The sequence below is a fragment of the Syngnathoides biaculeatus genome, chromosome 16 (assembly GCF_019802595.1).
Source record: "Syngnathoides biaculeatus isolate LvHL_M chromosome 16, ASM1980259v1, whole genome shotgun sequence".
NCBI classification, from domain to species: Eukaryota; Metazoa; Chordata; class Actinopteri; order Syngnathiformes; family Syngnathidae; genus Syngnathoides; species Syngnathoides biaculeatus.
The window spans coordinates 3,602,009-3,617,500 of record NC_084655.1 but is presented as its reverse complement, the minus strand read 5'-3'; the positions used below and the strand labels follow the sequence as shown (position 1 = coordinate 3,617,500).

At 29.2% G+C, this 15,492-nt stretch overlaps 1 protein-coding gene across 1 annotated transcript in view; it reads right to left on the bottom strand.

Annotated features, from left to right (window-relative positions):
- ap2a1 (adaptor related protein complex 2 subunit alpha 1) overlaps positions 1-11,275 on the bottom strand; it is a 115,193-nt gene extending 103,918 nt beyond the window's left edge. Inside the window, exons 1-2 of the mRNA XM_061845086.1 lie at positions 10,678-11,275; positions 10,491-10,578 (exon numbers count right to left, since the gene is read on the bottom strand). Coding sequence (XP_061701070.1) covers positions 10,491-10,557 — 67 coding nt within the window. The 5' untranslated portion in view covers positions 10,558-10,578; positions 10,678-11,275. The remainder of the gene's footprint in view (positions 1-10,490; positions 10,579-10,677) is intronic.
- Between the last annotated feature and the right edge of the window lie 4,217 nt (positions 11,276-15,492).

Here is a 15,492-nt window from a genome sequence, read left to right as displayed (position 1 = left end):
ATATATATATATACTACACATAGATATATATATAGTATATATTAATTACATACACCTAGATATATATATCTATATATATTATTATATACATACACATAGATATAATATATAATCATATATAAGATATATCCCTACACATATATATATAATCTATATCTCTCCCTATCATCTATCTCTCTCATCTCTATATATAATACTAATATAATCTATATATATATATATATACATACACATACATAGATCTATATATATATCATACACATACATATATAATACTATATATATATACATACACTACAATATATATATATATATATATATATATCGGACACATCTATATATATATCTATATATATATACATACCATAGCATATATATATACTATATATATAATTCACATACACATACATATATATATATATATATATACACATACCATATATATATATATTATATATATATACACATACACATACATATATCTATATATATTACATACACATACCATACAATATATATTATAGATACATATACACATAATATATATATATATATATACACTAACACATAGATATTACATATATACTATACATATATATACATACACATATATATATCATATTATATATATATATATATATATTATATACCATCTATATATATCTATATATATCCAGTACATATATATATCTATATAGTTGACTACTACCCATCCCTCTATCTATAATATATATATACCATACCCATACATATATATATCTATATATATATTATACACCTACCCATACTATATATATATATATATATATAGATACATACACATACATAATATATATATATATAATATATATATTACATACACATACACTACTATCTATTATATCATACACATACTATATATATATTATACATACACATACCATATAATACTAAATACATACACATACATATATATATATATATACATACACATACATATATAAATATATTCACCACATACATATATATTTTATATATATATACATACACAATCATAATAATATATATACATCACATACATAATATATATATATACATACACATACATTATATATATACATCACATACATAACAGTATATATAACATACACATACATATATATATATACATACCACATACATATATACATACACATACATATATACCTACACCATACATATATATATATATATATATATATATAAGACATACACATACACATAACATATATATTATATATATATATACATACATCACATCCCCATTATTATAATCCATATATATATAACATACTATACATACACATATATCTATATATAATATATAATATACTACATATACATCACATCATATATATATATACAATACACATACACATACTATAGAATATATTCATACACATACACATACATATATATATCTACATACACATACACATATATATATACAAAATACCATACACATATATATATACATAACACAACATATAGATATAGATATATAATATAATATATATAGATATCTATATACTACACATACATAGATATATTATAATATATATATATACATAACATCCATATATATAATACATACACATACACATCCATATATATATATACATACACATACACTACATATATAAATATCATACCATACACATACATATATATATATACATACACATACACATACATATATATATATATATATACTCACATACATATTATATATAATATATATATATAATACATACACATAACACATATTATATATTATATAGTACATACACATACACATATATCGGATATATATACATACATCCACATACACATATATATATATATAGTATCTCACATACACATATATATATACATACACATACACATATATATATATACATAACACATACACATATATAAATATACATACACATACACATATATATAATATACATACACCAGATTATATATACATACCATACATATATATATATATAACAACACATACATATATATATAATATACATATACATACATATATATATATATCCATCACATACATATATATATATATACTATACATACATTATTATATATACATATACTACATAGATATATATAGACAGTATACATACATATATATATACATACACTTACATATATATATACATACACATAGCATATATATATACATACACATACCTATATTTCTTTATATATATATACATACATAGACACACACGGTATATATATATATATTATATATATATATACCTACATATACACACACGTTATATATTATTATATATATTATATATACCTCATATACACACCGTGTATATATATATATATATATATATATAATACATATACACACACTGTATATATATATATAATATATATATAATATACCATACATATACACACACGTGGTATATATATATATTATAATATATATATACATACATATAACACCACGTGTAATTATATATATATATATATATGTATAATAATACATACACGTGTATATATAGATATTATATAACACACATTACACAACAACGTGTATATATATATATATATATATCACACATATACACACACTGTATATCTATAATATATTTATATAGACACACTAAAACACACGTATATATATATATATATATATACATACACATATACAACACACGTATATATATATATATATATTATATGATTATATATATATATATATATATTATATATATATATTATATATAATAACACACGTATATATATATATTATACATATCCCCACGCTATAAATATATATACATATGCACACACGTATAATAGATATATATATACATATACACACACTTATATATATATAATATATATACATATACACACACGTATCTATATATAATATATACACATATACAACACACTATATATTTTATATATACATATACACATATACACCACCGTATATATATATTATTATATATATATCAAAACAACACACACGTATATATATATATATATATATATATACATATGCACACACGTATATATATATAATATACATATGCACACACGTATATATATATATATAATAATATTACACCCCGTATATATATATATATATAACATATCCACACACGTATATATATATATATATATACACTATACCACACGTAGATATTTATATATATACTATATCACACGTTATATATATATATATATACAATATACACACGTATAGTATAGATATATATAACACATTCCCACACTTATATATATATATATATACACATATACACACACGTATAACATATATCTATACACTATACACACACTATATACATATTCACACAGTATATATATATACCATATACACACACGTATATTAGTATATACACATTACACACACGTATATAATATATATATATTTAATACCACACGTATATATATATATATATCTTCTTTATACACACATATATATACATATACCACACATATATACATATACACACATATATACATATACACATATATACATATCACACATATATACATATAACACATATATACACATATACACACATTACACACATACACATATACACACATACACCATATACACACATTATACACATATACACACATATATACCTATACACATATACACACATATATACACTATACACACATATACACCATATAACACATCACACACATATATATATACACATATACACACACATATATATATACACACATACACACACACATATATATATACACACATACACACACACATATATATATACACACATACACACACACATAATATATACACACATACACACACACATATATATATACACACATACACACAACATATATATATACAACAATACACACACACATATATATATATACACATACACACACACATATATATATATACATATACACACATATATATATATACAGATACACACATATATAATATACATATACACACATATATATATACATATTCACACAATATATATACATCATACACACATATATATAATATATATACATATACACACATATTATATTTATATATACAATACCCACATCTATTATATAATACTTACACACATATATATATATATCACATATACACACATATATTATATATATATTACATATACACAACATATATATATATATATATACATATCACACACATTATTATAATAATATATACAATAACAACACATAGTATATATATAATATACATATAACACACTACACATATATATACATATCCACATACACATATATAGACATATACACATACACATATATATACATATACATAATACACATATATAATATTACTTATACATATACACATATATATCTATTACATATACATTACACATTATATATATATACATCTACTTACACATATATATCATCATTACAATATATCATATACACATATTATATTATATACATATACATACAACATAATATAATATATACAATATCATATACACATATATATATATATTTTTTTACATATACATATACACATATATAATATATACATAACATATACACTGATATATATATATACATATACATATCCAATATAATATATAGACATATACATATACCCTATATATATATATAACATATGCATATACACATATATAATATATATACATAGTACTATACACATATATATATATATACATAGTACCATATATATACATATACATATACAAACCATATATATACATATACATATACACATATATATACATCTACATATACACATATATATAATACATATACATATACACATATATTATATATATATATACCTACATATACACCTATAGATATAAAACATAAGATATACATATACACATATTCTATATATACATATTATACATTCACATCATTATATATATACATATATATACCATATACCACATATATATATATATACATATATATACATATTAACACCCATATATATATATATACATATATATACATATACACCTATATATATATACATATATATACATATACACATATATATTATCTACAACATATATATACATTACACATATATATATTATACATATAATAATACATATTACACATATATATATATACATATATTATACATATACACATATATATATTATTACATATTATCTACATAACACATATATATATATATACCATATATATACCATAGACACAGTATATTATATATTATACATTATATATACATATATACACATTATATATATTACATATATATACCATACACATCAGTACATACATTATATTACACATACACATACATTAAATACATAGAAATATACACAATACACATACTATACATATATATACCCATCACAGACATATACACAATATATACACATACACATACATATATATACACATACACATATATATATATATCCACATACATACAATATATATATATACATGTACACTATACATATTATATACATATACACATATACATATTATATACATATACACATATACATATAGATATACATATAACACAGATATATAATATATCTACATATACCATATATATATACATACATCTATATTATATATATATAATACACATACACATAATATATATAATACACATACACAATTATATAATATTATTATTACAACATACACATATATATCTATATATACCATACACCTAATATATATATATACACATATACCATATAACATATATATATACACATATACACATATATATTATATATATTTTAACACATATACACATATATATATATATCTACACATATACACATATATATATATATATACACAATATACACATATATATATATATATACACATAATACACATATATATAATATATATACACTATACACATATATATATATATATACACATATACACTATATATATATATATACACATATACCATAGTAATATAGATATATTACATATACACCATATATATATATATATCCATAATACACATATATATCTATATATACCATATACACATTATATATATATAATATACACAATATATATATATATTATTATATATATATACAATACACATATATATATATATTAATAATATAGAGATATACATATACCATATATATATAGATTATCTATATCTACATATACACATATATACATACACATCTATATACATATATACATACACTACAATCTACATATATAACATACACATTACATATATACATATAATACATATACACATAATATAACATAACACACCCATCTATACATATACACACACATATATATACATATACACCAACACATATATATACAGATACACACATATATATACATATACAACACACATAATACATATACACCATATATATAAACACACATATATACACACATATATACATATACAATAACATATATATATATATACATATATACATATACCATATATATAATATACACTATATATATATAGACATATACACACATATATTAAAATCTATATCTTATACATATACACATACTATTATATATATTCCTTATACATATCAACATACCCGATATATATATATTATATCTATACATATACACCATACAACTATATATATATATTATATATATAAACCATATACACACATACCATATATATAATATATATATAACATATACACATACAACACATATATATATATATATATATATATACATATACCACCTATATATTATATATATATACATATACACATATATATATATACAATACACCTACACATATAATATCTACATATACACCATATATATATATATATATATAAACATTACACATATATATATCTATATACTATAATATAATATGCACATATATACATACACATACAATATACTATATACTACACCTACATATACATATACATATACACATATATACATACACCTCATATATAACATATATACATACACATACATATATACCTATATACATACCATACATATTCCATATATACATATACACCACATATATACATATACCACACAATTATACATATACACACACATCTATATAATATACACAACACATATATATACATATACCCACACTATATATCATATTACACACATATATACATAACACACATATTATAACATATATATATACACCATTATACACACCATATATACACACACATATATACATAACACAACACACACCATATACATATACACACAACACATATACATATAACACCCACACATATACATATACACACACACACATATTACATATATACACACATTATACAAACCACACACATATATACATATACACACACCACATTACATATAATACACACACACACCTATACATATACCACACACACATATACATATACACACACACAATATATACATATACCACACATACATATATACATATACACACACATACAATATACATATACACACACACTACATATATACATATACACAACACCATACATATATCATATACACACATACATATATACATATACACACATAACAGTATATACATATACACACACATACATACATATATACATACATATACACACATACATACATACATATACATACATATACACACATACATACAATATACATACATATACACACATAACATACATATATACATACATATACACACATACATACATAATTACATACATATACACACATACATACATATATACATACATATACACACATACATACATATATACATACATACATATATACATACATATACACATACACATACAACATATACACATACACATACATATACACATACATATAACATACATATACACATACATACACATACATATACACATACACATACACATACACATACACACATACACATATACACATACACATACACATACATATACACATACACATACACATATCACATACATATACACATACACATACACATACATACATATACACATACACATACATACATATACACATACACATACACATACATACATATACACATACACATACGTACATACATATACACATACACATACGTACATACGTATACACATACACGTACGTACATACGTATACACATACACGTACGTACATACATATACACGTACGTACATACATATACACGTACGTACATACATATACACGTACGTACATACATATACACGTACGTACATACATATACACGTACGTACATACATATACACGTACGTACATACATATACACGTACGTACATACATATACACGTACGTACATACATATACACGTACGTACATACATATACACGTACGTACATACATATACACGTACGTACATACATATACACGTACGTACATACATATACACGTACAACATACGTACATACAATATACAATACACGTACGTACATACATATACACGTACGTACATACATATACACGTACGTACATACATATATACGTACGTACATACATATATACACATACATACATACATATATACACATACATACATACATATATTTTTGTCGACCTTTCTAATGTAGTCGGACAAAAAATCCTCAAAAGCAATGACCACTTGAACGTGTTCCTCACACTTGCATCTATTGCACGTATGTCAGCTTGGCTGTCTACCTGTTTGAACATTGTGCAGGGGCCGTACCGAGCTGATCACGTATGAATTAGTTTACACAAAACGCTATTCAAATACTCAACATTCAATGATTAATCTGCCTTTTGTGTGCACACATGCACTCTTTGTGGCTTCCGTTCTCACCGAAATTTCGAAATCTCCGAGATATGGCGAGGTCATGAGAATGCGAGGGGAGGGGCTTTACTGTTACTAGTGTTAGTGCCTAAACATGGCTACGCTCGTGAAAGCAAAACAAAGAACTCAACCGCGTGTTCGTTCAATGTTGTCAACTAATATCAGAATTAATTTTAGGCAATTTTTCCTCAATTTTCCAGAGGAATTTTCATGAAAATTTGAAAATCCGTAATTCTGGGAAAATCCGGAGAACTTTCATCACTAAATATGAGAGAATATCTTCTTCCTTCAGTCTCTTCTTCAGGAGGTAAAATGCATCCTGTATTGGGTTAAGGTCCGTTGATTGGCCTAGTCTAAAGCTTTTTTTTTGCAGTCCTTTGTTATGCTGACAGTGTGTTTTGGGTCATTGTCTTGTCGCATCATGAAGATTCTCCCAATTAGTTAAGATGCATGTCTCTGTATATTCCCAGACAAAATGGTTTTGTAAACAGTGAATTTTGATACCTTCACCCACCACAGCCCTGTGGAGGTTGCAAGTGATGTCACCAACTATTGTTTTGAATGTTTCTTCACAACTCACATAATGCTTCTGTCAAATAGCTGTTGTTATCCCTTGCTGACATATTCATTACCTGTTGGTCATTATATTAGTACTTTGTGTCTTTTTCAGGACATTCTAAATTGTTGTATTGGCTACAAACAAACATTGTGCAATAGTTCTTCTCGATTTTCCCTCTTCTCTCTGCTTTAAAATTGTTTCCTTTTTGCCCAAAGACAGCTCAGCAAACAGATTCCACAAGTGAAACCTCAAGGCAAAAACAACAACAATCTAATGTTCAAGCAATCAATCTAACAGGCAACACCTGAGCAACTCGAAACATCCGTCACATGTTCCAATACTTTTGCTCACTTGAAATGTGGGTGGATTCAAACAAAAAGCGCTCTGTCCTGAGTTGTTTAACACAGAGATGTAAATACTGTACCATAAAAATTAAATTTCTGGAATTCTGAACTTTTGTTTCATTCAACTTTTGATCTGAAACCCAAGTCTTCAGTATAGATGAAAAGCAAAGTAATTGACCTTGCCGTTCTAATACTGTTGTAGGGGACCTTGTTTTCCCTAATAATAGACACACCGACAACTTGGGATATTGTGAATATTTCACAGCTCCTGTAAACATGTCTGTAATTCTGTATGTGGGCACTGTGGTAAACAGTTGACCCCTGTAATTTTTACCTGTCCGTGACTCATCTGAAGATAGGCACAAACACTTCATATCGACCTACCAGTGGAAAATAACTGCTCTAGTGGGGAGAGGCAAGCTCTTTTGTTGCTCTAATTTTACAGTAAACATCCCCAATCACATTGGAATGTGTTAATGTTTTTCTAATTTGGTATGACACCAAAGTGTAAAGATGTACGGATGGCTATTCTGGGTTCTAGCAGTCAGACAAACAATGTAACTGCAAAACGCACATTTATTTACCAGACGAAGCAATCATAAAAAAATGGAGTTGGAAACCAAGAAAAACGCCAAATGATTTTATCAGCTTTGGTGGACGGCTGCCAACAACCATGCAAAAGAAAGAAGAAATTTTTACTTACAATTTCTGATATCCGAAATGAAAACAGCTAATCCGCGCATTCCATCTCCTTTAGACACAGCCGGCATTTTTGCAGGTTTTTATTTGGCCTGAAAATGTACAAAAAAAAAAAATAAAAAGCTCTGATGGTCGGCTCCTTCGATAAGCGTGGACGATGGACAACTTGAAGTGTAGGACTAGCTACCTACTTAGCACTGCCAATCGATCGTTTCTGATGTTGTTGGTTTGTGCAGAAGAGTGACAAAGGTTCGCTGGATGGCGGCAATCAAGGCGAAGCACGATAAATAAACCTTAGACCGCTCGTTTCCGGTAGCTATATGTCAAGCTATTTCATTCAATCCTTCTCTAGCTAGGATTAAACGCGAAGAACATGTCACACGGTTACCATAAAAATGTATTATACGACAAAACCTCACACTATCTTTACAGGCCGGTAAAAAAAAGATGGGAATTCAGGAGGCGTTGATAATAACTCAGGGGAATACACCGTTATTTTATCCTCGAGTCTCAAACAACGTACAGCTAGCTCAGATGCTAGCCAACTAGCTGGCTAGCGATAGCGTATAAATGCTGCGATACATCACCGCTTGAGAGAAACAACAATAACGGTTTGTTGTCAGCCAACACGAAAATAACACGTAGCCTTGGAGCCGTTTGAGTGAGGCTAAAAAGTCAATAGGAGATATGTAAAATAATTTATGCCCGTTGTAATTCTTAGAGCCTTTACCCCGCTGCCTTGATCGAGCTCGTGACAGCAGCAGCACTACGGCGTGACCGCACGATACACTCGTGCACGCGCACGTCCCTTGCGTTAAGAATTATGCAGTTAAAAAGCTTCCGTCCACCATCTAACCAATACTGTCACAAAGTCATTTTAATTCAGGGGTGTATTCCACCCAATGTAGTTTTGAATGGGCCGAATTTGTATATTCGTGGTTTAATAATCCATAAATAACGCCATTCACAAACGTAGAGAGGCGAGAGAGTGAATATATTGGTAGAAGGCTGCTGAGGATGGAGCTGGCAAGCCGAAAGGAAAGAAGAAGAAGACAAACGTAGATATTCTGTAGATTCTCTACAGAAACAACAAAAATGGATGTATCTTCATTTACACATGTGCATTTTCAAGTACGTGCACATATAGACCCCAGGAGGTACTCAAGCACCCGCCCTCTTGCCCTTTTTTTTCTGGACCCATTTTTTCATCATTCATCAATGTTTTGAAAAATAAACTAATGCCCAGGCGGCACGCTGGAACAGCTGTAGAGCGTTGGCCTCACAGTTCTCAAGACTGGGGTTCAAATCTTGGCCCCGCCTATGTGGATTTTGTAAGTAATCAGAAATGGTAGAATTGTGTGAACTCACGTTTAAGATTATTTCAAATGCCGTTACTTAATTCTAAAAACAGTCGCATCCCTTTTTATAAGAGTGAGTGTGCACTTGTGTAAAAGCATTACAGTATTTCACTTGTTTATTTTTACTTTCACTCTGTTTTTTTTTTCATTACAGCTGTACAGGTGATAAGTTAACTGAAAGTTAAAATAGTTTTAAAGGGATTAATATTGGCCTCATTTAGCTTTTCACAAAAAAAACATTTTTTTTAATATCACATCCTTTTATAAATGGTTAATGTGCTGACACTCGTATCACACTTTTCTACCTGAATGCACTCAAAGTGTTTTAACACTGCCTCCCCATTCAGCTATTGATGACGCAGCATCAGGAGCAACTGGGGGTTCAGTAACTTGCTCAAGGACACTTAGACACAGTCACAAGGGCTGAAGGTTACACTCGCAATATTCAAGTTGGGAGACAGCCACTCTACCACCTGAGGCATGATGCTCACACACACACACACACACACACACACGCACACGCACAGGCGCACGCGCGCGCACACACACACACACCACACACACACACACACACACTAACCTACTGACCATGATTGTATTAGGGCATGCATTTGTCATACTCTGATACTATGTAATGGAACCACCCACCAATGTTAATAAAAAGAGCTGCACAAGGGCAGCCACTTCAAAGGAGCTGTAAGAGATACTGTAAGCATGGCGTTCCTTGAGGCTGCTCTCACTTTGCAAAATTAAGTAACTAATTCTATTTGTGATTGTTACTTCTTTCCCTTCCTTCGTTTGAGTGTGTTGTTTAGAATAACCCTGACATTCCTCTTCCTCATTTAAGTGTAATTTGATTTGTCATTTGATTAATTTGAATAATTATATTTGTAAAATAAACAATTAAATTGATTCTTAATAATAAGGGCTGAAAAACAACTGTTTTCATCTCACATTCTAAAAATATTAATTGAAGAATTGTCCATAGTTTCCAATGCAAGTGTGAATGGTTTGTGTTTATGTCAGTCTTTAAAGCTGTTGTGTGAGATACACAGTTTTGGACACTGGGTAAAATTGTTTTATATAGGACATACACAAATATACAATCAATGTTATACATATTAACATACAGGTACATAGTACTACACACTGTTCATATAATCCATAGTTATCCCTCACAATTTATACTTATTGTTCAAAAGACTTTCAATTAATATAAGTAAAAAAATAAATGAGTAAATATATACAGTACTGTACATACATACATTCATACATACATACATACAATATTATGCATATCAATAATTTCATCTAGTGGACACATCGGACATATGTATTGTAATTAAACCTTTTCTCATGATGTATCGCTGTCGACAACCCACTTTGTACTACTAATTTTAAAAATACTCTTGCATAATTTGAGGCGGCAATAAGTGAGTAGTCCCACACCCAGTGAGAAGTCCTCAGAGCTGTGAGGCTGAGGCCTTAACCAGTCACGGCACCATGCCGCCAAATTATGCAATAGCCATCCATCCATTTCCTGAGCTGCTTATCCACACGAGGGTCACGGGAATGCTGGAGCCTATCCCAGCTGTCATCGGGCAGGAGGCAGAGTACACCCTGAACTGGTTGCCAGCCAATCAAAGGATACATGGAGACAACCAACAGTCGCACTCACAATGACATCCAAGGGCAATTTAGAGTGTCCAACTAAGGCATGTTTTTGGGATGTGGGAGAAAGCCCACGCAGGCACGGGGAGAACATGTAAGCGGTATTTGAACTCCGGTCCTCAGAACTGCGAGGCCAATGCTCTACAGCTGTATCACTGTGCTGCCTGTACCATGTCTTGTGTGCTGATTTTGTCAGTTGTGTCCATCTCCTTCCACCCATTCGGGTACTGTCCAAGTTTTCCTCATTATCTCATTAGTCTCTGTGTATTTAACTACCTGATTTTATTCAGTTCTTGTTGGTCCATTTTCCATGTTGCGGGTTGCTTGGTTGCTCATTGTGTTTGTCAAAGTTTTAATTTAGGTTTATTTAAGTCATACTTTGTAACCTTGAGTGTTTTTGTTGTTACTTTTAGTTGTTTTAGGAAATTAAGCACTTTTGAGGTTCCCCTACTCCTGCCTTTTATCCCCACTTCACTGCAGTTGGTTCCTCCATGTCTTGCCTTGCCATCCTCACCCTTCACTACCCCGACCGTGACATAAAACTTCAACTAAAATTTAAAGAAATCACAGGAAAGCTAAAAAAAACTCCACTGTGAAACAGGAAAACTCTTCTGGTATAAAGGGGATGCAGATTCTCCATTCTGTTTGATGTAACAGCAGAACAGGACAGACACGCACACAATAAAAGATCTGGGAACTGGGGTTCAAATCCCTGTGCCACCGGTGTGGAGTTTGCATGTTATCTCTGTGGTTGTGTGGGTTTTTGTCAAGGCACTCCAATTTGTTCCCACATCCCAAAAACGTGCAATTATTGAAGGCTCCAAATTGCCCTTAAAGGTCCGCTGTCATAAAATGCATGATTTTTAGTATGTTATTAATGACAAAAAGGCAGCCGGAATGGACCCATCTGTTTTTTCACCACAAAACATGATTTTGACGTATATGGCTTTTTATAACTCCTCTCGAGGGATTTGTGTTTGAGAAGAAGCAGGAAGTGACGTTAACAGCAACAGCGCACTCAGGTTGGCTCGTCTGTTTATACTAGTTTTACCTGCAGGAAGGTTGTACATTGTTCGTTTGTGTTCGCCAAAATGCCGACTTGTTGTATTGCTGGATATTGTTCGAACACTTGGGAGGATGGATTTAATCTTCACACTTTTAAAAAAGACCCTATTCATCATGAAAAATGAATTGCACTGGTGCAAAGCACGAGAGCTTCGTGGGTTCCAACTGACAAGTAGGTGTGTATAGAGCTACAAAAAAAAAAAAAACAATAGTTGGGGGCGGGGGAACGTAATCCTCTCATAACATAACAAAAGATCCACGTTCAGTAAGTCAGGGGTGCTAAATGTGTCGATGTGCGTAGGACGGCTTCCGCGCGGTAGCCGCGGAAGGACAGCCTCCACACGGCCTTGTGGATCGCCGCTGGCCTTGTCGACAAGGCCGTGCTGGTTTGACGGTCTGAGCGCTCCCCCGTGCTGAAAAGCTTCCTTGTGATTAATGCGCATGCGTTACTAACATGGGAACTCAGGGTACGTAGCAGACGCTTACGGGGAAATCCCCCGGTCTCATAGTTGCCCTTCTTCTACATAGAGGTAGCTAACATATGTTATATCTTAATCATAACCTAACCTTGAAACAAAAGTTGATAAAAAGATATACACATATGTACGTTCGCTACACATATATGTATGTTAACTACACATATATGTACGTTCGCTGTGTTTGTCTTTCTGAGACATCCATAGTGAATATGAACACTCGGCGACAAGTTGCCGAATGGCATATGTTGAAGCATGGATGGGGATGTTTCCTTGAAGACATTGAGGATAGGCCCAAGCACAGACATGACTTAAGTGAAGAGAAGCGGTACAGAAAATGGATGGATGGATAACGCAAACACTGTTGCACATGATTAAAATGTGTTAGACTAGGACAAATTATTAGATTATTTTTTTTAGGAAAATGGAGTAAAAT